The sequence below is a fragment of the Monodelphis domestica genome, chromosome 8, assembly GCF_027887165.1.
Source record: "Monodelphis domestica isolate mMonDom1 chromosome 8, mMonDom1.pri, whole genome shotgun sequence".
Classification (NCBI taxonomy): Eukaryota; Metazoa; Chordata; class Mammalia; order Didelphimorphia; family Didelphidae; genus Monodelphis; species Monodelphis domestica.
The window spans coordinates 242,840,943-242,867,283 of record NC_077234.1 but is presented as its reverse complement, the minus strand read 5'-3'; the positions used below and the strand labels follow the sequence as shown (position 1 = coordinate 242,867,283).

The window sequence follows — 26,341 nt, the reverse complement described above, 5'->3', positions numbered from 1 at the left end:
TCAACAAATACAGTCTCTCAGCAGGACTTGACATAATCAGACCTGCACTTTAGGAAAATTGCTTTGGCAGCTGTGTGGAGTTTTAGAGAGGGCATAAACTTGAGGTAGGAAGAGGAATTAGAGGTTCTTCAATCAACCAAATTCAGAGGTGATGGAGGGCTTCAACTAGGATGATAGTCATGCATGTGAGTACAGAGAACATGACTGCAGAAAATGTTAAGGAAGTAGAATCAACAAGACTCGGTAACTTACCAGCTAGGTAATTAAGGCAGTTTGGTATTTCATAGAGCACTGAGTCTGGAATAAGGACAATCTGACTTCTAATCCAGCCTCAGACAATTATCAGTGATGTGATCTTCTGTAGGCTCAGTTTTCTCATCTGTAAAAGGGGGATAATAATGGTAACTACCTCCCAAGGTTGTTGTGAGGATCAAATGAAATCAAAATTATAAAGTTCCAAGTAGAGAGCCAAGTACGTGCTATATAAATGTTATTTATTATTATTATTATTAAATAGTTATGTCTACAAGGAAGAAGGCAATAAGCTTCAGCTAGATGACCTTTTAACTCACTGGATTATCTACCAGAATAATAAATTATTCTATTCAAACAGTTTTATTCAAATATTTTGCTATCGACTTTTATTTTCTTGACAATAGAAGAAAGCAAAGGATAGAGAATATGCCTACTCTGTTTTCATCTTTACATATCAAATATAGATATTTTTTGTAATCTTTAGGCTCTTTCCATGTGAGACAGTCATAAAATAAATTCTACGGAAGAACTTTCAATAGTTTTTCTAATTTTTTTGCTACTTTGTTCCACTTTTATATGGAAAATTCCTTAATAAGTGGCTCATAGTTTCTATTTATTTCACTAATGTGAACCCTGTTACTATAGGGCCAACTTTTCTTTTATTTATGATTATCAGCAGCATAAAACCCAAAGGGGCAACTTGACCTTCCATTAGTAATTGAAGAAATAATTTAAGTTCATCGTTTGCGTAGTTTATAAAGTCTTATCTCACTGAAAAACATAATTTGCCTTTTAAATTATCTGAAAATTCTGCCATTTATTAATCAGAATGTTCAAAATGCTAATGCTCTCTGTTCATATTATTAAATATGTTTCTTTATAGTTCAATCTTCCATTAACCTACTGCTTTTTTATTAACTATAAGATAGTATTTCCCATGCATTAAACTTTATAGTATTCCTGTACTTGGAGAATAAATCAGGTTACACCAAGCTTTTATTGTCAGCCATTTTTCTAGCCATTTACCAAATGCAAATATGTGTGTATATAGGCAAATGAAACTTCAGAACAGGGAGGGATCTTGGAAATTATCTAGCCCAAATACTTTATTTTACCATTGTGGTAATTTTACAGATAAGGCATTTGAGCAGACAGTCTTGGAGATCTCAGTTGGCAAAGTTGTTCAAATCCTATTCCTTTCTGTTTGCCATAAACTGAGAAGCTGGGATAGATAGAGGGTTGGCTGGAGTCAGGAACACCTGGGTTTAAGCCCACCTCTTCCACATGCTAATTGTATGACCACAGGCAATTCACTGAAGTTGACAGAGCCTCAGTCAACCCTCTAACATGGCACTACAAAGAAGGCGATGACCTATAGAGGCAAATAGAAGATAGTTCTATACCTGGAACTCTACATGCTGATGAAGTTCTTATGAAGAAAATCTGTTGTGCCTGTTTGAGGAAATCAAGTGGGGTTTACAGTGCCATGACAGAAAATGTTCCTGAATTATTTTCAGAAGTGACCTCCCTTTCAACAAACTGGGTGACAATTTGTCCTACTTCCATGATCTTTCTGTAATATTTGTTTCCATGGCCTGACAAGAGATCCACTGGAGAAAGGAAATGGCAAACCACTCCTGTATCCTTATCAAGAAAACCTCATGGATAGGCATGGTCCATGGGTCACAAGGAGTCGGACATGACTGAACAACAGTAAGAAAACTCTTCCCTCTCTAAAAAAATCTGTTTATAACATTGCCAGAAATTCTCCTTTATATAGTCGTATGAATATGTAAAATAAATATAAGTAGATGAATAAGAAATAAATATATAAAAAGTATAAAAGATCAGAAAAAATCTTCTTTGGGCTGCCTTTTACTTCCCAAGTGAAATTTCTTGTTTTTTTCTTAGTATTTGTCATTTCACAATCTAATATCCTTTTGAAACGTTAACATGTTCCATATACTTGGCATTGAAACCAAACTCCTTCTCTTGGTTCCCCCCCCAATAAATCTTAAGGTTGACAGTTCCAAAGTGTGGTTCATGCTCTTCCCTATATTTAGAATACATTTTCTTGTATTGCCTATGATTGCTGAAAAAGCAACTTGAATGCCACCTGTTCCTTGAAGCTTTCCTTGACTTTTCTCTACACAATTGGAAATGTACTTCCATTTAAAATGGAACTTTGCTCCTTCCTTCTCTGATTCAGTATACAGAAAACATGGCATTCAAGGCAGAGAGGATTACATAAGCAAAGACTTGGAGGCAAGAAATCACAGGGCTTCAGCATAATGTAAAACCGAATGACCTAAAATGAAACCAAGACAAAAAATAAATTAGAAGAGTAGTAGAATACTTGGTATCTGGTGTCTGGGATGACTTAGCTCCAGTAGTAGTTAAGCATTGGATTTAGCTCCAAATTCCATAAGGTTTGAGTGGAATGAAAAGAAATATATTGGCATGGTCAGTATGTATCTGAAAAAAAAAATGTGTACAAATAATTGCCCTTAACAAACTTTAACTGCGGACAGCTAAGGTGGCTCAGTAGTTAGAGAGCCAGACCTGGAGATGAGAGGTGCCAGGTTCAAATCTGCCTTCAGATGCCAGGCAAGTCACTTAACCCTAATTCCTTAGCTTTTACTGCTCTCGTGCCCTAGAACTGATTCATAGTATTGATTGTAAGATGGAAATAAGAGGGTTGTTTTTTTTTTTAATTGGAACTGGAACTAAATTCAAAAAGGAATTTATCACATGAGACCTAAAATAAAAGATATTAAGTAATTATATGTACGGGGCAGCTAGGTGACACAGTAATATAGCACTGACTCTACAATCAAGAAAGTCCAAGTTCAAATCTGGCATTAGACACTAGCTATGTGACCCTGAACCAGTCACTTAACCCTTTTTGCCTCACTTTCCTCATCTGTAAAATGAGCTGGAGAAATAAATAGCAAATCATTCCAGGCTCTGCTAAGAAAACTCTAAATGAAAATTCAGACACAACTAAAATGACTCAGCTACAACAAATTGGCCAACATGGTGCATCACAAACATTCAAATTGCAAATGTGGAATCGAATTAATTTAACTAGATTACATTTTAACTAGTTCTGTGTACTGAGCTATCTTTCCAACTAGTGACATCTCTCTAGGGTATACTACTCAACTTCCAAATTCCTTAATCCCTGTCATTCAATATTGCCAGTCTAGGCACCAGTTCTAACCCCCTATCACCCGCTACCACCTCCTACTGGTTAAACTCTACTGCATACTTATTTGTAGAGATTATGTCCTTTCACCGTGCCATTTTTCAACCCAATGTCTATTCCAGTAAACTCTCCTGCACTGTCTGATTTATCTTCAACCAATTAACTGAAATTTGGATTCTCCTGGCCCACCGCATACCTTGCAATATCCTCTGCTGGGTATCCTTTTTGCCACTCTACTTGACTGTCAAAGGCTAGAAGGGGAGCTCATAACCTCCTAATATCCCATTATAATTTTCAGATTATTGTTCTGCCATCATCATTATTGTCATTAATCCTCCAGTGTAATTCTCCCCTTTCCATATCCTTAGCACTTAGCTGGCAATGGTTTTCTCCACCCCATAAGCCCTTGATCCACCTTAAATCTGCTTTAGTCATCTACCAATTTAGCCATATGTTAGAGCTCATCACCACTGGAAATATATCGATTCTAAGATTCTGAGTTCTTGAATTTCCCTTTCTGTTTATTATGTCTTAACCTCCCAGCTATCCTCATTTCTCATTCTTACATTTGTACTGAGACTGCTCTTCCTTCTCACTGTGATCTTCACTCTCTCAACTGCTGCCTCATTTTCAGTCAATTAAGCATAGAAAAGCAGTCTGACACTACCATGAGCTATTAGGGGAACTATCAGAATAAAAATGAGTAAATAAATCTTTGTTCTATAATGATGATGTTTCTATGATGATGATGATGATGATGATGATTGTATTTACAAAAGCATTTTAGGGCTTTCAAAGTGATTTTCCTTTTTTAAAAAAACCTTACCTTCTCTCTTATTATCAGTTTTAAGACAGAAGAATATCAAGGGTTAGCCAGTCAGGGTCAAATGATTTGCCCAGGGTCACAGAGATATGAAATGTTTCTTTCCCAGATTTGACACACTATTCCCTGTGCTACCTGGCTTGAAGTGCTTTTCAAATATTATTTCATTTTAGCCTCAAAATAATCCTGGGAGGTAGGTACTATTATTATCCCCATTTTAAAGAGAATCAAACTGAGGCAGAAAGAGGGTAAGTGACTTTTCCAGCAAATGTCTGAAGCTAGATTTGAACTCATCTTCTTGACTCCCAAGCCCACTTCAATCAAGTGCACTATCTAACTGCCTAAACATATTAGTCTTTCTAGTGCTTAGTCTTTTGATCCCTTTTAAGTTAAGAAATTGGATGGAGGAAGTTTCAATGGTACTTCACTGCTTCTTCAGTAGACATTCATCCACGTTCCATAACTACAATCAAAGCCTTCCACAATTTAATTCTAACCTGTCTTTCCAGATTTATCTCATTCTATTCTCCCTCCAGACTCTTTGTCCCAGATAATGTTCCCTCCATTAATAACTTTCCTGTGATCGTGCCTTTGGAATATTTTCTTCTTCTGACTATCCAACTGCTGAGCTCTTGTCCTTTCATTCAAGTCTTTCCTGGCCCCTTCACTGCTAGAAGTGACCTCAATCTCCTCCAAACTTTCATATGACTTTTTTTCCTTTAAGTTCTAGGAAGTCTCTACTTTGTCATATAGACTTTTGCATTGTATTTCTCCCATGAAATGATGTACTTTTTGAAGACAATACCCCATCTTATTTGTATTTTGCCTCCTTCAATATCAGTGCTTTGTACTTCATCAACAAATATGCATAAGCGACATTCTCAGAATTCCATGTTAGAACTGGAAAAAAAGAATAGTCATCTAGTCTCTCCCCCTTATTTTGAAGATGAAAAACAGGAGCCCTTGTTTATTTTGGTGGCAAGCAAAATATATTTCTCAAAGTCAAACTACAGTAAAGACAAAGTCTAGATCTGGTCCTTTGTTCTTTACACAACAAACATACGATAAAAAAGTTCCCTCTTCCTCTCATCTCACCCAATTGTGTGCCCTTACTATTCTCTCTAATTAAGAGGTCACCCTTCTCATTGACAAGGCTTTTATATGCAGCCCTGGTCCTAACTCTCTTTTCTTCTCTATTACTTTGTCCTACTGTCATCCATATTTTCTCTACCCATTACCTACAAACATGCCCACATCTCTCCCACCCTTAAAAAACCTTCTCTTGAAGTTGACATACACAATAGTTATTATAAATATATCTTGTCCTTTTCTAAACATTTTGAGAAAGGAATGCATAGCATTCCTTTAATATATGCTTTATTACTAACTGCTTTGTGTAAGGGATGTGCTAAGTGCTGGGATTACAAAGAAAGACAAAAGACATTATCTTTGCCTTGAGGAAACTTAACATTTAAAGAGGAAAAAATGGAAAAGAAGTGCATAAAGAACTATAATGCAAGAGTGAGTTAGATAAGCAAAAAAGATTTTTTCAGGCCAATTGATATGAAAGATATTGCAAATAAATTCAGATCAGTAGGCTATTCTGAAGATGATACCTCATACCTAAGTGGGGAATGGGGGCATTTGTCAGGGCTTGCAGAAAAGGAGATTCTTTAATACATGAATAAAAATATAGGGAATCTGTTCTAGTCATGGTATTGGGTAAGAATGATGATAAGATATAACAGATTAAGAATAGGAATCAGTATTTCAGTTTGACTAAAATATAAAATATATTTAAGGACGTGGCAGGGAATAAAGTTGAAAAGATAGAATGGAGGCAAATTGTGATGGATATTAAATGCAAGAATCAGGAGTTTAAAATTTGTCTCATAGTCAATGAGAAATCAGTGAAAGTTTTTGAGTGACGAGTGATACAATGTGTGGTATATTAGGAAGATTATTTGGACAATAGTACGAAACATGGATTGTAAAAGATAGATAAAGGTGGTAATAAGGTCATTTAGGAGGCTCTTATAAAGACCTCAAATAATAAATAATCAATGAATGTATGTATTTAACAATAATAATATATACAAAATGCCTACTTTGTGCCAGTCACCCTGTTAGGCACCTGGAATACAAATACAATGAATGAAATAATCCATACCCACAATGAACTTAATTCTAATGTGGGAGGCAATGAAGATAGATAGATAGATAGATAGATAGATAGATAGATAGATAGATAGATAGATAGATAGATAGATAGATGGATGGATAGATAGATAGATGGATAGATAGATAGATAGATAGATAGATAGATAGATAGATAGATAGGTAGATGGATAGATAGATGGATAGATAGATAGATGGATGGATGGATGGATGGATAGATAGATAGATAGATAGATAGATAGATAGATAGATAGATAGATGGATAGATAGATAGATAGATAGATAGATAGATAGATAGATAGATAGATAGATAGATAGATAGATAGATAGATGGAAGGAGGGATGGAGGGGTGGTTGGTCAGATGGATGGATTGATTGATGGATAAATGGATAGATAGATACATAGATAGAACAAACATAGTAAATACATATAAATATGAAATAGTTAAATACAAATTCATTTGGAAGGAGGGAGTTAGGGGAGTGGGGATTAGGAAAGATTTCATGCAAAAGATGAGTGTCTTAAAAGGAAGAGAAGCACAAATGAGGGAGTGGATTCCAGACATGTACATATGACTAAAAGTGTACAAATAGGATATGGAGCAACATGGATAAAGGACAGAAAGAAGACCAGTTTGACTATATTGAAGAATGTGAGGGGGAGAGTAACATTCAGTGAGTCTTGAAAGACAGGTTGGACAAAACTTTAAAAACTAAACAGAGGAGTTTGTATTTTATCACAGAGTTAATGGGGGTGGGGGGCCTGGAGTTGGTTGAGTAGAGATATCATATGGTGATAACTGCTTTGTGTGGTCATGGAGGACCACCAGGTGAGAGTTGACAAGGGCTGGAATTACCTTGATAGTTAGAGAGGGGGTAGAATGTCAGAGAACTTAATGGCATTTGATTGGGTATATGAGGAGATTGAGTGTAAGAAGTCTGGGATAATATGGAAATTATAAATCTGTTACTATAAAAGATTATGATTCCTCCAACAGAAATGCTGAGGTTTGGAATAGGAGAGTATTTAGGAAAAAATGATGAGTACTGTTTAAAAATGTTGAATTTAAGATATCTCAAATATATCAAATTTGAAATGTCCAATAAGCAATTGGTGATACATAACCAAAATTCAAGGTAAAAACTAGGACTGGATAAAGAGATAGACAGAAAGACAGACAGAGAGGCAGTCAGTCAGATAGACACAGACAGACAATCAGGGAAAAGAGAGAGAGATTAAATAGATAGACAGGCAGAGGTGATAGATTAAATAACTATATAGACAAAATATGTCTTCGATAGAGTGCTAAAATTGACATCAGAGGAGATGGGGGCAAAGCCTCCTAAGAAAGGCCTTACACAAGGTCTACCACATAAAAGATGCTTTTTTTCCACCTTTTTATGAAATGAAACAGCTGGTAAATAGTTGTTCCAATATTTATTCGCTCTTTGACCATGGACTGAACATCTTGGAGTCTTGGTTTCCTAATCTGGGAATTAATTGTTATCTCACAAAATGGTGAGCTTCCAATGAGAGCACACACAAAGAATATTACCAAATTTGGAGCGCTGCTATAAACAGTTCATCGTTGTTTTTGTTACAATAGTCTGGGTGAGAAGAGATGAGACCCGAAATTAGCAGATTGTAAGGGGAATAGAAAGCGAGTGGATGGATATGAAAGATGTTTGACAGAGAAAATCAAGACTTAGTGCCTAATCAGAATGTGAAGTAAAAGAGGGATATGCCAAAGATGACTTTGAGGTTTGCACATAGCAGGTTTACTTTTTAAGTTCTTTCAAATTCATTCATAATGCTATAGATTGTCATCCAGCTGTAATCTTCCTTTTTAGAATGATTGTTTGTTTTTCATTTCATTTTTATGGATTACCCATTAGACTTGGGATCGAAGAAACTTTGAGCGTACTTATTCAGGTATTTGGAGGCCTGAAATAGTCTTCACACCAAGATTCTTTTGGCTTTTTCTGCTTGTCTCTTGCTTCTTAAAGACATGCTTTTCCAATTTTTTAAAGCATTCATGACCATCTACAACTGCCAGTCCACTCTCTCCTCTTAGTCATGCCTGTCTAAACACTTGGTTCTTCATTGTGATGACTGCTCATGTTTATTGCCTGACTGGACTTCAAAATGTCTTATTTCAGATTTTTCCAGAGATTTCCACATATTGAGCTAAATGACATTCTTTGTTAGTTACTGTCAAGTGTATAACATGGCTTGAAATGCTTGATGGGAACATTTATAGAGTTAAACGTTAATAATTGAACTGAAGATAAGAATACCCCAATAAGTTTTGATGTGTATTTAAGAGCACTTTATTAACAGAAACCAAGACTTGCTTTGTTAAAACCATATATTGCAGAATTATATTTTTCTAATTAAGATATAAAAAGTTCAAATTATAAGTTTCTTTGTAGAGTTTAATTCCATGTTTTGTTGGGTTATATTTTGGCATACGTTATTAATATGAAAAGAGGTAGCATGGCATAGTGAATAGAGAGCCGAACTTTGAAACACATTAACTGCCTAGCAGGTAGGTGGATAGAGTGCCAGGTCTGGCATCAGGAATGCTCCTCTTCGCAAGTTCAAATCCAGCCTCAGACACTTACCAGCTGTTTGACCTTGGGCAAGTCACTTAACCTTGTTTCCTCATTTGTAAACTAAGCTGGAGAAGGGACTGCCAAACCACTCTGGTATCTTTGTCAAGAAAATCTCAAAAGGGGTCTCAAAGAATCAAACAGAATTGAAAAACAACTAAACAACAACACTGAGACAGTCATTTAGCCTCCTAGTGGCCCAGGTAACTTTCTAAGAGTCCAGTTATTGATTTCTAATGATGACATATGTTTCCCTACCAAGAATTCCCAACCCAGATGAAGTCACAAGCCTGGACCCTTTCTCCAAAAGAAGACCAGCTTTCTAATTTTAAAATTATAAAGAGGTTGCTTGGATTATGAAGGGCAAAAATAGTTCATTCCTACCACATCTGTCACTTAAATCAGCCAGGGTAGAATTAGGACATTATTGTGCAAGAATGTTGGAGTTCTCCTAATGGGTCACAGAGAAATCCCTTCTACATGCCTCAATAGGCTTGCCTAACAGTGCTAGATTATTAATATAGAATATGGTATAACTACTAAAAGAAAGTCAACTCCTCTAAAGAGACAGAAACTATAATACCAATTTTTTGAAATGCTTTGTGGTCGCAGAGTATTTTTCTTTGGAGGAATTCAAAATATTTTGCAAATTTAACCCATTAATCTTTATTTCCTGGGAGATAGCGAGAAGACGTCTTTAACTTATTGGACCTATGAAAACAAAACTGACTTCCTCAAACCATAAAACTAGCAAATGGTGGAAAAAAGAAAAGAAGCCAGAGCTTCTCCATCCTAGTCTGTCACCATATAGTTTATTCTGCCTATTTAGCAACTTTGGAAGGAAGAGGAATTGCAATACTTGGGTATTTAGGGTTAATTTGTTCTGTTGTTTTATGAACTTTTTAGATTTCAGTTAACTAGAGTCCAACTTCTTGATTTAGACTTTGCAGTGATATGAATCCCTTTTACATGTGTGTGTGTTGTATCTGTATCTGAGAAGTGACACAATTATATGAAGGGTTCTACAAGGATCACTTCTATAGTATGACTTTCCTCATTGATATATCATGGATCAAATTAAGAAATTAAATGGCAATTTGGGGGGGAAGCAATTTTTCTGAAGCTATAGATAACACACAAAGTCCATTAAGACAGCACAGAAAAAGTGTAGGAAGTCAGAAATGCATAAAATATATGTATAGTATTGTATAATATGAACATATTGACCGAATACTTAGCCCAAATTTTATAAAGTGCTGTAAAGAAATAATAAAAGAAAAAGAAAAATTCAAAATTATTCTCTGGTGTGAAGGGAGGGCCAAAAATTAGCGTGCAGATTTTCCACATCACAAGAGCACTGCATCCCCTAACCTTAACAGTGTGGAAGGGATGCCATTCTTGACTGACTGTCTTATACCATGAGATAGGCTGACCTATTGGTATCAGTAATAATGGGATTTTCCCCAAAACATAATAATAATAGTTAAAATTTATAGAGTATCTACTATGGGCCAGGTCCTGGACTGAGCTCTTTCCAAATATTATCTCATTTTTATCCTTACAATAATCCTGGATGATAGATACTATATCTATCTCCATTTTATAGCTGAAGAAAACTGTGACAAATGGAAGTTTATTGACTTGCCAAGGGGTCACACAGCTGGTAAGATTGGATTTGAATTCAGATCTTTTTGACTCCAGGACCAGCAATTTATCCACTGCATTACCTATCTTCCCCAGAAATAGAGATTAATAAATCTATAAACCTACTGAAAATTACATATTCTCATTTTTTTGCTTGCCCTTCCCTATCCCTCCTCTGCCACCCCCCCCCATTCCTTGTTTCTGAATTCCTCATGGTGGCACCTAAAATAAATTTCTATTACCTCCAAACTTAGAAATGTATGCCCTTTAGACAGTGTATACAGTTAGACTAAAGCAACTGATTTCTCTAGCCATTAGAGATCTATATAATATAAGGAAAGAGAGGAAACATATGTGAGTTCCTAGCAAGTTTGAATTCTCCCTTACCCCCTGCCCAACATAGGGTCTCAGGCATTCCAAGAGTAGCCATAAATTGCCCACGTCTCTCTTTCACTTGGAATTGGTAGACCTCTTGGTTCTTCAGAAGAGAAATTGTTTCTAAAATATATTTACTCCAGGAGTTTTTAATCTGTATAGATTTCAATGAGGCTATGAAGTTTGATTGAAGGGAAAAAATTACATTTCTATTTTCACTAACCTCTAACTGAAATTTAGCATTTCCTTCCATTTCAAATGTGGGTCACAAACATTCTGAGAAGGAGAAAATCAGTTTTACCAGGTTGGTAAAGATAAAGGCTGACACAAAAAGGACTCCATTTTGGTCACCCCTGCTATCACCTACAAATTTTCCACATCCTTGTTCATTAACTCTAAAATTCCTTTATATAATTATAATTCTTTATCATCTCATCTTTCCCTATGCCTTATGATCCCCAAATTCTGTTCTTCATCTTCATGTTGACCTCTATTCCCCCCTCTCCTTAGGTGTTGTTGGTTTTTTCTCACACTATCACACCTACAATGGTTATATTTTAATTTCTAATTAAAATTTCAATAGGTCAAATTTTTATGTAGAGTTTTATTTTTAGTTACAGTGAACCAACTCCACTCGACTCTATATTTTCCTTGATTTTCTTGTCCCTGTGTACATTGATCATCCTAGGGTTATTATCTCCTCTATTTCCTGTCTTTATGACTTGGTGAACCAACTCCCCCCTACTCTAGCCATCACTCTTGATTTTCTTTTTGTTCATTCTCCCCTCCTCCTCACCCACTGCTCTGTAGGCTCCTTTCCTTCTGAAACTACAGAGACCACCATTCTTTCATAGCTAACTCTTGGTTTGATCCTGGCATATATTTGCTCCTCTCTATCCCCGTTCATTCCTCCCTTCTATGTACCCTCCTATATTGTAATATCTCAGAAAAGAAGCAAGGTGGTACCAGATTCTGTTTGCCTTTTCACTGTAACCTCTACTAGATTTCCACCTTTGCCCCATCTCCTTTTATAAATTCTGAAAGAAGTCTCTAACTGCTCTCTGTATTGTTAGTCCATTGCTGTTAATGTCCTTTGTCTGCTGCATTTATTCATACCTCCTGCATTTATATTGTTTGGAGTATTAAAAAAGCAAATAATCTCTTCAGGTCTAGTTTTCTGCCTAAAAATAGTAAAGTTATTTTTTACAGAATGTCTACCTTTTGTGTGATTTATACTTATTCTCAGATTTGCAGGTAACATCACCTAGGGCTACTTCCAAGAGTTCAATTGCTCTTCAGACCACATTATTCCATTTGTCTTTTTTCTAGTAGATCAGGAATAGTCCTCATCCTTTCCTTTCCTTTGTATTTGGAGATCTTTCTCCTGATGCCTTGCAGAACATCTTGTTTCTGAATTAAACTGCTAAATTTAACAGCTATGTGACTTGGAATTTATAGTCTTAGGTTTTTTTTTCTTTTTCTGGAGGCAATCTATGAATTATTTCTATTGGAATTTCATTTTCTATACTGAGAAGTTCTAGGCAATGATCTTCTATTATGTCCTTGATTACAATGGTAAGGTTTTTTTTTTTTGTCCCATCATGTCCTTTATGGAGACCTATAATCCTTAGATTGTCTCTGTTTATACTAATTTCAATCTCATTATGTTTTAATTTCAAAATGAGCATATTTTATTTTAATGTTATTTTTTTCTTCTTTTCTTCCAGGTTATCTTTCACTTCAGTATATTTGCATTCCTAATCTATTGAATTTTCTTTTGTTTCTTTAGTGAGGCATGCTACTGAATATTCAGTTTTTCCATTCTGTTCATTATTTTTGCTGTGCAGGAAATGAATTCTATTCGTGGAATTCTCACTTTTTTCTTAAGCAACTCAGGCTGAGCATGTGGTGTTTCTAGGTCCTCCTCAAAATCTATAGGGTCCTCTGTCCCATCAAGTGCAGGATCCTTTTCCTTTATTTTACAGTGTTTATTCATAGATGTCAAAACTCATTTACTAGATCTAGAGGTCATATTTACCGCCACCTTTTACTGTTTTTCCTGCTGATTAATCTGTCTGTTTCAAGATCTTTGAGTTTTCTTTTTCTTAAAATCTTTTGTACTTTCAGTCTTTTCTCCTTATTTTCCTTCTTATTCACTTTCTGACTTCCTCCCTTCTTATCATGGTTTTCTAGGAGACTGAATCTCAAAGTGCTTCAGCCTCCTCCTAAACTAGGCAATTTACAGTTGACTATTTTAGGTCTCCACTCTACCTGACCCTTAATAGATCAGAATCACCTCCACCAGATGCTGTGCTCTTTCCCTCAGCCTTAGAGGAGTGCTACAGAGTTCCCCATATACACAGTCCCTTGTCATCGAGACTTGTCCCACTCCTCCTCTTCCTCAGTTCTCTGGCCCAATCCTGGTGGTTCAGAGTCTGTTTTTGCAGGTACCAGTCTTGCAGCACTGACACTTCCAGGTTGAAGCAGCTCCTGAAGAACTCTGGCAAAGCCAGCTGTTAAGTTCATCAGACTTCCTCAGTCTGGCTCTGGGGTCTCCACAGTCCTGGAGAAAAGAATGAGAATGAGATTCTAGGAGTAGGTTTTGATGGAATCCTTTGGCATTTCTTCAGTCTGCTGGTGTGATCTTGCTGGTAGCCTGGGAAGTGCTCAGGATCTCTGGTTTGGATTTTGTTTTGTTTTGTTTGCCTTTGTTGGATCCTGGGTATCCTAGACCACAGCAATAGCTGGAGTCGTTTTATATATATATTTCCCATTTGTATATTCCCCATTGTATGTATAATTCTCATTTTGGAAAGGTATCAGAGGAGACAGAGAACAAAAAAAATACCTACACTGCCATATTGTCGATCACATGGACTGAAACTGCCTTTCCTCTAATCTCACACAACTCAGACATCTTCCTCTACTCTTACATCCATCACTATAGGCTCAAATATAAATTTTGCCCTTTTCCTTTCTGTGTGGAGTGGATTGGGGGGAAGCTTATACACCCAGAAATCACTCTAATGAGCAGACAAGAGACTTGGTAAGATGCTCATAATAAAGCTCACATTGCTTTATTCAGGGGTGAGGGGAAAGGGGGAAGCATAGAGAGAGTCTGGAGAGACCTCTCAGAAGCAGTGGCCAGTGATGCTCCAATTTACTCAGAATTTATAGGGATTCACATATCAATACTATGTTATAGTGTACGATATTGTAACAATTACATTATATAGAGGGTGTTATATTGTGTTGTAACAATATAACAAGGTGACACAGTACCTTCTCCTCTTTCCCACCGTCAATGCTTTTTGTGTGTTATGTTTCTTTATCTTGCCTCTCCTCTATCCTCCTGAAGTTTTCCCAGTGCTTCTAAGCCTACAGGAATATTCCTTAAATTTGCCATTTTTCAGTTGTGTCAAAACTCAGAGCTGGCCAAGGTTTTCCAGGTGAAACATTTAGTCACGTAGCCAAAATTATAACTTGTAAATTTTAAGATTTCTCTCATGGGAATTAGGACACCCAAAATCGTTGCCATAGGAACCCAAAGAAGGAGGGGCATCTCTTAGCCACATTAGAAAAGAGTATATTAAAGGCCTAAGTGTATGTATTAAGAGATATGAAGCCGGTTGGGAGGGGGGTTTCTCTGCTCGTCGTAAGGAGAGAGTGATATCTCCCTAGTGAAGGGCATCTACCTTTCACTGATTTTCGATAGGAAGCTGCCAATCTATGATTCCTAATGCCAATCGATGCATACTGGGGAATAATGCACAATTTCATCCCACACACTTTCCAAGACCAGTCCATCTACATTTCCCCGTCCTCTCCAGACTTCTCCAGAAAATCTCCCCTCTTTAATTTCTCCCTATATATTCATTCCTATGCTGCCTACAAATGCGCCCATGTCTTCCCCATCTTTAAGAAATGCTCACATGAGCTGACAGTTTCCAATAGCTACTATCTGATCTCGCCCCTCTCCTTTATGGCTACTCTGTGAGAAGACCTGGCATCAGATTCTCCTTACCTTTCCTGGACCATTGTGCAAGCCCTCTAACTTGTCTCCCTGCTTCAAGTCTTGCCCACTCTGTTACATCTACCACTCAGCTGCCCTGGTGAACTTTCTAAAGCATACCATATCATGCCCCCACTCAATAGTCTTCAGTGACTCCCTATTATCTCCAGAATCACATATAAATTCCTCAGTTTGGCATTTAAAGCCATCACCTGTCTCCTTCTACCTTTCCAGGCTTTTAACCCTAAAACTTTCCTCTACACACACTATTTCCTCACCATTCTAGACTACTTGAAGTTCCTCCAACAAGACACTCCATCTTCTGTTTCCGTGCCTTGGAACAAACTGCCCCTCATGCATGGAATGTGCCAAGACCTCACCTTTACCTCTGAACGTCTTTTGCCACCTTCAAGTTTTATCTCAACTCCTGCCTTCTGTAGAAGGCTTTGTTTGGTTCCTCCCCGGCTGTGAATGCCTTCCCTTTCCATCACATCCATCCATTCTGTATTTACTTTGTATAAACCCATTATTTCCATATTCCCTCCCCATTCGAATGTATGCTCCTACATTCAGAGCCTACTTTTTGCCTTCCTCTGAATCCCCAAGGCAACCTTCCTTAGACTTACTGTCCCCATTTTAGATTTATATATCAAATCCAGACATACAAATCTGACTGCTCGGGTGCTATTGGGTACCACACCATAAAAAAACTGTCCTCAGTAAGCAGCATAGTGGATAGAGTGCCAGGCTTCATCTTCATGAATTCAAATCTGGCCTCAGATACTCATTAACTGTGTGACCCTGGGCAAGTCACTTTACCCTATTTGCCTCAGTTCCCCATCTGTAAAATGAGCTGGAGAAGGAAATGGCCAACCACTCCAGTATCTTTGCCCAGAAAACACCAAATGAGATCATAGAGAGTCAGATGTGATTGAAATAGCTCAACGACAACAAGAATCAGAAACTATACAGTTAAATTCAGTTATTTTCACCTCTCTACCTGAGCTCTGTAGCTTGGAAGGCAAAGATTCCGATGTGCCCTCTGACTGAACTTCTGGAACTTACACAAAGAATGCTTTCGAAGTTCCCAATTGGGACAACTGTGTTTGGTGCCACTAAAATGAGTGTGATAACAGCTTGATAATGCAATGCTTCACGTGAAGAAACACCTGCCTGGTGTTAATAAGATACGTGGATTCAGCCAACAAAAAATCAAAGAAAAACAGTGCGTGTTACTCTTGGTAAAATACCAATAGTTTAGTGCATTCATTTCATTATATTTCAAGGTTTACTGGAAACACTATGAAACGTGAAAGAAAAATCCCACGGATTAGCATCTTATAGCAGATGAGAGGAGTTAAATTGATCGGAATCTTTCTATCTACCAGCAGTCTTACTATGGGGAAAAATGGGAAAATAAGCATTTTTGCTTTGAATATTCATCATATTGAATCAAGGGGATCTGAGGATCAATCTTCACTTACCTTAGTATGCCCAGATAGACCAGCTATATAAAAAATAGAGGGGGCAACTGGGTGGCCCAGTGGATTGAGAGCCAGGCCTAGATACGGGAGGTCCTAGGTTCAAATCTGGCCTCCGACACTTCCCAGCTGTGTGACCCTGGGCAAGTCCCTTAACCCCCATTGCCTTGCCCTTACCACTCTTCTGCCTTGGAGCCAATACACAGTATTACAGAAGGTAAGGGTTTAAAAAAAATAGAAATCTCTCATTCCCTCCTTCAAAGTTCTCTCCCCTGAAAGAAAAATAGAGAAACTTTCGATCAACTTCCCTTCTTTTATCATTAATATCCACAGGAGAAAAGCTTTAGCCTAATTTTCTTTTTTTTAATCAAAATTACTATTACAAAGAGAACTGAATAAGTGAGATTTTTTTTTGTTCTATGCTCATGAGAACAGGGATCCCACAACTGGTTGGGATTTAACTTAAATAAAAGTGGCTTATTGTGTTGATTTTAGAATTACAGCAAGGCTAAAATGTGGGTACCTTTGAACTAAATTGCTAGAGAACTCCATCATACCTGGCCAAAGCTCCAAAACTATATGTGTGTACATTTACATATATGTATGTGTATATATATGAATGCATATGTGTGTATAATTCTGCAATGATTTCTAAAACAAAAATGTACATTATAGTTCTTCATAATTATAATTAGCTTTGGTAATTATGTAATTTCCTTGATTTCCTTTTTGTGTTTGTCATGACATTAGTCTGTATCTTTTTTGCATCCTAGAGTCCTTCCAGGTGAATTTAGCAAATTTTCATTTCTCCATGGCAGTGAGGTTGAAGCTATCTACAACACGTCAGAAACCTAACTTGGAACTCATAACCTACAAAATCCTCCTCACTAGACTTTTAGCTAATGTTACTAACAAAATTAATATAACTGAGTTAATTTGGGCCTTTATAAAAACATAGAAACACACCCAAAAGAGGGTAGGGAGAAAGTATACAAATCGGTAAATCATTCCTGAAAAATTCCTAAATATAATATGTCTCTTACAGCATGAAGGCTTATTCAATTAATCCCACATTGTGGAGATGACCCCTACTTACCCATCCAAACATATCCCCCCACTCAATGAATTCTTCATTACATCGATGAATGTGAGGGTTTTATGAAGGGGAGAGTTTGGAAAGGAAGCAAGAGTACAAGCAGAGTGACTTGGAATGCAGTTGGACCAGGAGAAGCAAGAGCAAACCCTTTAGAATCCTGGGAAACCCAAGGAGCCAGCCAGGGCAGGTGGATGCTTGCTGTGAAGAGAGGAAACATTCTCCAGGACCCAGCTCCAACCTTCTGGGAATAGAAAATTATTCCAGAAAAATATTTTACAAGATCCTGAAGACTGTTGAAGCTTCTGACTCTGCTCTTACACCGAGAAGACCAAATCTCAAAGGGAGCTGATTGAACTTAGTTGTCCTTAGTTGGGGCTTTTGCCTCACCTTGAACAGACTTAATCACTCCCGATACCTGACTTCATCTTTGTTCCATCTATTCTCTAGAGACTTATTCCTCTGGGGATTTTAGCCTGGCAATCAATTAGAATAGAAGGGGAATCCCTTGGACAGAGAGTGTACTCAGTGTAGCCTCAGCTTTGCCAAGGGCAGAAGAAACTTTAAACCTAAGTTAGCCTGCTGGGTAATAAGATAATTTTATTAGTCAACGAGAAGCCTTTCAAGCCATGTTCCTAACCCCATCTCCAATGATACATACTGGTCCAAGGTGAGAGCAGCCATTTTTGCTCTCTACCACTGAAGAGATCGTTTACCTGAATGGGTCAAGAATTCCCAGTTCCCCATCTTCAGTCTCTCTTACAGTTTCCATCCCCTTCTTCATTATTATACTTACAAAGGGCTTAGATATTTCTACTGAATCAGTTGTTCAAAAAAGTCAATCGGGCACAAATAAGTCTTTAATCAATGTGAAATAGTCTAGAGATTGGTGCCATTAAATGGAAGTAGAGGATGTCACAAAGGAAATATCTAGATAAGAATCAGGTCCTGAGCATATTGGGGTTGTTGTGGTGGTTGTTATTTATTTATAATTTTATTTAGTCAATTTAGAACTGAGCAGATAGGTCAGAACCAGGTGTACAGTAGTCAAATACAGTAGTGTAGCATTCCAGAAAGGGCATTACCATTTGGTGTGAGAGAAGGGAAAAAAGAGAAAGAAAAAACTGGAAGATGGGTTGTCCCCATTGGCTTTATAACAGTGTCTATGGAACAGCAGTGGTTGATGGTAGAATCTGCAATGGGAGCTGAAACAGACTAAACCCATCAAAGCAAGTTCCTTTAGGGATTGTAGCACCTGGTGAGGGACAGAGTAATGCATGTTGTGGAGTCTATAAAGTCACAGACTCTTGGAGCCAGCAGAGAGCTGCACCTACAGAGAACCTCATGAAGACTCAATAAAGAGAAAAAACCCAATTCCCAGTCACCAGAACTTATGTTTTCCCCCCTTTGCCACATGTGTTCTCTGTACACAGAACTGCTGACCATCTCACGGTCTTTTAGACCTTCATCCTAGGACTCTTCTGTATACAGCAAGAGAGTATAACAGGAGTTTGGGGGGATTGTTTGTTTTTTAATTATTATGTGTGATCTGCCTACTTATTAAATAGCCTTTCTAAAAGCTAATTAAGCCTGGCTGAAACTAAGTAGGGAGAATACTGATTGGAGGCTCGTGAGCAACAGTGTTTAAAACCCGCAATTATCTTCAGACTGTGAGGAAATAGTAGTTAGCCAGTCTCCAGACCTGCCAATTTGAGTGGGAATTGGTAGAGTGCAACTGGGAGAGGCGCTATTCAAGTAACTTCACTGTTATTCTACAAACTTCAAATGGTCGTCCTCACTTCATTCTTTCCAAATGCCATCCATCCCTTTCAGGGCCCAGCCCCAGCCCCATTAGGACCCCTAGATGGCACGATCAGTAGAGTACTGTCCTTAGAGTCAGAAAGATTCATTTTCCCGAGTTCAAATCTGGCCTCAGACATTTACTAGCTGTGTGACCCTGAGCAAGTCATTTAACCCTCTTTGCCTTTGTTCCTTATCTGGAAAAGGAGCTGGAGAAGGAAATGGCAAACCAGTCCAGTATCTTTGCCAAGAAAACCCTGAATGAGGTCACAAAGAATTGTACATGACTGAACAAGACTGAACAACAACAACAAGCTCCATCTTCTCAAGAGTTTCTGACCTTCATTAAACTCATGAATCTTCTTTATCTGAATTTCCATAGCACTTTGTCAATAATCAAGATTCACTACTTAACTGTGAACTGTCTTATAGGGTTTACTGATTGTTTCAAGTATATTTGTCTTATTTCCTTAACTGGATAACAGATTTCTTGTCCATAGAGCATATTTTCCTTCTTCCTTGTATCGCTCAAATCATGCTAAACACATAGTAGGCAAACAAAAAACCATCATTAATAAATATAGTAAATTCTCAAAGCAGTTTCTGTATGGTGAATCCAAAGAAAATGAATAACTTATTTGATATGTTTCTTGATTGCAGCTATATGACAGGTCACTTAGCCAGATTATCATGAATTAGTTCATCAGAAGAACCAGGCACATTAACTGATTTTTTAAAAAAATTCATCCTACTCTCTTTATATTCTTGTTCTATGGTGTGAGAAATGCATTGCATCTAATTTCTGGATCCTTCAAAGTCTTCTTAAACTGTGGTCCTTCTACGATTAAGCATGACCCTACCGAATTAGGGTTGTAGATTGCATAATCTCAGATTTCATTCTTATAGTAATTCAGAGGTGACTGCTTTGCAGAGAAAAATCTAAGTAAATGTATTCTCGGAATATAATGTGCATTTGGCTTACAGGTCATTATTGATAGCAAGTTGAAAAAAAATACTGATTTCTTCTCTTATCATTAGCATCATCCACAGTACTGTTTATAATAGTTCAGTTGTACAAGAATATCCATCACCAGTAGATACTCTGCAATGCCACATTTGCCTATTTGTTGTGGTTCATTTGTTTCCATCGTGTCTGACTCTTTGTGGGGTTTTCTTGACAAAAATACTGGAGTGATCTGCCATTTCCTTCTCCAGTTCATTTTACAGTTGAGGAAACTGGTGCAAGCAGGCTTAAGGACTTTGTCCAGGGCACACAGTTAGTAAGTGTCTGAAGCCAGATCTAAACTCAGGAAGATGAGTCTTTCTGACTTTGGACGCCAGCATTCTACCCACTCACCACTTAACTGCCCTTTGCACCTTTATTCTGTAAGATTAAAATTAATATACAGCAACTCCAAATATTAGATTTCATAAGTTATTAATAATCACTAGAAGTAAAGGAATAAACAGGTAATTATCTAACAAAATAAAACCATGTGCCGAGCTAATCTACCTGCTCAAAAAACTCACTCCGCCAAAGCTGTGACAGGAAGACCAGAGGCAGAGAGATGGAAATACCCAGAATTTATACCTTGCCTACATCAGTATGTGGTGACAGGAGGAGAGTTGGGTGCTGGGAAATGGGGTTTAAGGGCACAAGATTTATAATTTCATAATTCCATGGCAGTTCATTATCCATGTGAACTTAACAATTTTTTGTTAAGTTAACTTGGCAATTTAACAAATTATGTTAACTTAACAATTTTTTCATGTGAAAATGACACCGTTGGGGAGCAATTGTGTTTATTAAAAGGAAGAAAATACACTACAACTGCAATTCTTCTCTAAAATCCAACACTATATTGAAACTCTTATTCTTATTTCAAGGTGAATTTGGAGAAGTCTGTAGTGGACGTTTGAAAACGCCAGGGAAAAGAGAGATCCCAGTTGCCATCAAAACTCTGAAAGGCGGTCACATGGACAGGCAAAGAAGAGATTTTCTACGAGAAGCAAGTATCATGGGACAATTTGACCACCCAAACATCATCCGCCTGGAAGGAGTTGTCACCAAAAGTAAGTTATTATTTGTTTTTGGTTTTTTATCAGCTCTTTCGTGTACTTATTTGGTGCTTGAATTAAAAATTAAACAATACCACTATGCTTACGGGAATGCTTGAGTTCCTGACCTTTGCTAATCAATTCTCCTTCCTTTGAGACTGTCAACAAGAGCATGAATATCTGGCCGTGACATTTCCTTTGGACGTGGACTCATGTCCCCCAGAAATATTATATTAGTTTGCATAGGTCACCAAGCAACCCTGAAGTGATATTAACCATAAGTCACTATCAACTCGGTTTGAAGTGATGAACCAAAAGTAAAGGTCTCGAGCCTCAATACCAATGTGAGCTATTCCCTAACTTCGTAGCTATCTAAATATCACTTTTAAAAGAGGAAATTGCTTAAACATTATACATTTTTTAAGGTAATTTACTTCCCTAAAACAAAAAAAAACATCTTGGTTAGGCTATATAGTATGGAAGTATTTTTTTAAGTAAAAGATTTCTAATGATAATGTTTTTATTTCCCCATCCCCCATAATGACTTTAGAAAGTCAAATTCGAATTATTGTGTTACTATGTAGAATACAAATAAGGAAGATGGTTTTCTATTAAAATAAAATCCAATTTTCCTAGATTGGGTGGAACCAAGGTCATTCCATTAAAATGAGTTTTCTAAAGAACTTGAATTTCTCATTTATTCTAAGCATTTCATTTTAAAAATATTTTATTTTAATCAAAGCATTAAGGAACAGTAAATATACCAGTGTTCTTCATCTTTTGCTCCACTAAATATACAAAAATATAATACAATTTACATTAAAGATTCATAGTCATCCTTTAACTCTCTCTTGTTCTTTGTTAACTGGCATCCCCATTTTTTGTGAGTTGGGCAGGGAATGAGATGTTACTGTGTTCTTAGAGCAGGAATTCAGCTCTCTCATGTGTCAGAATGCTGTGCATCTCCTCCATGTTTCATGATTGATTTACATGTCAGTGAACAAAATACATCCCCTGCTCCTTCTATTTCCTCTTTTAAATTGAACAGATAAAATGTTTTACAATGAAGTTAAAAGATTCATTGTAAAGTGTGGTGGTTGTTTGGTCATTTTCAATCTTGTCCATTTGAGGTTTTCTTGTCAAAGATACTAAACTTGTTTGCCATTTCCTGCTCAATATCATTTTACAGGTGAGGAAAATGAGGCAAACAGGGTAAAGTGACTTGTCCAAAACCACATAGTAAGTGTCTGAGGCTAGATTTGAACTCAGGAAAATGAATCTTTCTGACTCCAGGCCTGGCACTTTATCCACTGCACCATTTAATCTATTAAAGATTAAGACTTAGGGACAGCTAGATGCCATGGTGTATAGAAAGCCAGGTCCAGAGGCAGGAGGTCCTGGGTTCAAATTTGACCTTAAATACTTCCTAGCTGTGTAACCCTAGGAATATTATTTAATGTCAGTTGCCTAGCCCTTCCCACTTTTCTGCCTTGGAATCTATCCATTTTAAGACAGAAGATAAGTATTTACAAAAAAAAAAAAGACTTGAGCCTAAAACCAAGGGGTTTAGGGTAATACCCCACAGGGCCAAGGGACTTTATATCTGAATTTGTCATGGAACCCTCCAGAGGAGAATATTTCTAGAAGAACCTTCAGGTGTCTCAAAGCTTACAACTGCATGAACTGCATTAAGGTTTGGGGATACCTTCTATAGAGAGATGGAGATGTGCATAAATATGAGAAAGAATAAATGTGTAGAATATAGAGAAATCCTACTAATTATTATTGCAATGATTCAGCTTAACTACTTAAAAAAAAAAAAGCATTCGCATATGCCCCAATTTGTAATTCAGGAGAAAAAAAAGAGGAAAAATTGTCCTCCAAATCTGTAACTCAAAAGTTAGGTTATGAACCTTGGTGAGGAACTAACAGCCATTTTGGGGGGAGAGCAGAAGTCATGTGTGTATTTAAGCTTGAAATGCCTAGGAAAAAGCAAGCATTGAGCCCTGATTTTTAGGATTTACAAAATTCTGTGGGCTCGATTTTCATACATAATCCTGTGAAATTAGCATGTATGCCTATATCACATTTCTTTCTTTTTTAGTCGTCATCATGCTAATACTTTTTAAAATATATACGGGATAATATATTATACTACAATGGAATAGGGGGTTTTGCTTATTATATTCTGTAAGTAACAAATAGGTTAAAATACTATCATTAATGTATGTATAATGGTCCTAATCACTAATCTGCTTCTCATAGGAACCCCCAAAAGCCATCATTTAGCACTAGCCACGAGGTTCTAATGATCTGAGATAAAATGGGCATTTTAATTTTTTATGACTCATAATTCCCAACACAAAGCCAGGTTCCTAATCAATATACAATAAATGGCTATCAATAGTAATTCGTCTATTTCTGTAAACTATTATCTACCACTGAGGGCAAATCAAGATTCCTTTGTACAGGTTTCTAGAAGGAAGGTTCCATATTTGTTTTTCTTGTTTTCTAAGAAAACAGTGGTAGAAGGAGACAGAAATGTAGGATTCTTGAAATTGGAAACAGAAATGACTAGTTTGTGTGTGTGCGCTGGAGTATTCAAAATTACACCAATTTTAAGTGCATTTATTGATAATATTATCATTGTGACTGGAGTGAGAGGAAGCTTAAAGAAGAGAGGCAACAAATAAGGGAATGACGCATTCCCATAATGTATCGAAATTGTTCCAAGATTGCCTGAAGTAGCAAAGAGATAGATAACAATTAGTGTTCCCTAAAGACTACACCATTACACAAAAGATAATACTAAAGAAGATTAAGATGTGCCATAAGCATATGTGGCCATATTTATATAGAGAGACCTAAGGACATTAAAAATAAATACGTGCTTTTGCAGCTGAAGCCAAACACAAAATTGTAGGTATGAATCTGTCTGCAGTCATTTATGAATTGTTAATAATACTTTTTTGTCTTATGTACCTAATCACTAAAAGATCAATGCTATCAAGTTTCAGGGAACATATTGTCGACTCTCCCAAATAGGTATATAATTGCTTTCATTTTAAGGCTGACAGTAAAATGATTACACGCTGAATTATATTAAAACTGAAACTGATAAAAGTTGAACCTATTTATTTGATACCCATCAGAGTTTCATTAACTCTAAAGCTCCAGCTGATATAAAAGTTGAAAAATAGAGCTATAACAATATGCTTGGCACATACTTTTCCCACAAGAAACAAACAGAAGCGATCAGGTATGGTATGGACTTCTTAGCCGTTACTGGCATATATGGTGGCAATTTATAAGTGGTAATGTTCTCAAAAATGCCATTAGCTGTGTAACAGAGAGAGAGAGACAGAGAGACAGAGAGAGAGAGACAGAGAGACAGAGAGACAGAGACAGACAGAGACAGACAGAGACAGAGACAGACAGAGAGAGAGACACAGAGAGACAGAGAGACAGAGACAGAGACAGACAGAGACAGAGACAGACAGAGACAGAGACAGAGACAGAGACAGACAGAGAGAGAAAATGCACTTGGCTTCCATAAAAAAAAAAAGACGAAAGCTATGATTTAAATGATGAAGGAACGTGATACTGTGGCTACAGTCACCAATATACCTGGACACTTTGGAATTTCTTTCCTAGGGCTTAGATTAGTGGTACACACACACACACACACACACACACACACACACACACACACACACACTCACTATATATTATATGTAATCAATTATATTCAATTCATATTTTATTTAGATAATATTATGTCTACACATGCATTTGTGTAATATATATGTATATACACACATACACACCTAGAACAATATCCAATCCTTAGAAGTACTTAATAAATGATTTTTTCACTCATTCATTCCCAGTGCTTGGAAGAGCCAAAGAGCCAAAAGTTATCTTGTTCATCTTATTGATACTAATTCACGTTGGTACTAATTAAATGCAATGAAGTTGGCCATATTCCAAATGAATCTGATTAACTGCTTTCCATTACTAGACTGCAAAATGACCAACCACTATCCTACCCCAAAACAGAGCAAACCCAAAGCTTTAGTAGGTCATTTAAGCAATAGCAACAGTTCCATACTGCCCCCCCAAAAAAATTGTTGAAAGCAATTTAAATTGTTGGTTGGGATCTTCAAAGAATTGTACTGTGACCACATGGAATCTAATTATGATATTGATTACAATCAATAAATTGGGAGAGTGGAAAGTAGAGGAGGAAATGCCAGAGGCTAGGTTAAGAGACAGTGTCTAACCGTGGTTTCTCTGATGTCAGGAGATTAAGCATAAAAGCATTTTGGTGATTGAATTTCAGCTGTCTACTCTGGCTACCAGCTTTTCTAACCATTTATAATCCCTCCTGAAGAAGTTATCTGAAGTTGATGGAAAGAGTTTTTACTGAAGTAGGTCTGAACTTGTCCCTGCTCCTCCTCCAATGGCTCCAGAATACAAATAATACAAAACTCTGTTTGGCATTTAAAGTCCTTCACAACCTAGTTCCTTCTTGTCTTGCCAGTCTTCTTATACCTTATTCCTTGCTCCCTATTCTTTCTTCCAGCAGCACTGACCTCCATGCTGTTTCATGAACAAGAAACTTCATTTCTTGGTGCTGAGCATTTTCTCTTACCTTCCGCCATGCCTGGAATACTGTCCCTCACCAGTACCCCCTGGCTTTCTTTAAATCAACTAAAATTCCATCTTCTACTGAAAGTCCTTCTTAACCTGTCTTAATTCTAATGCCTTCCCTCTGTTAATTATTTCCTATTCATTCTAT

The 26,341-nt window shown here is 37.0% G+C and overlaps 1 protein-coding gene across 2 annotated transcripts in view; it reads left to right on the top strand.

The window, feature by feature from the left end:
- Window positions 1-26,341, top strand: part of EPHA6 (EPH receptor A6) — a 1,223,915-nt gene that overhangs the window by 916,118 nt on the left and 281,456 nt on the right. For both annotated transcript variants that reach the window (XM_056806830.1, XM_056806831.1), the window contains one exon: window positions 21,370-21,555. In XM_056806830.1, coding sequence (XP_056662808.1) covers window positions 21,370-21,555 — 186 coding nt within the window. The remainder of the gene's footprint in view (window positions 1-21,369; window positions 21,556-26,341) is intronic.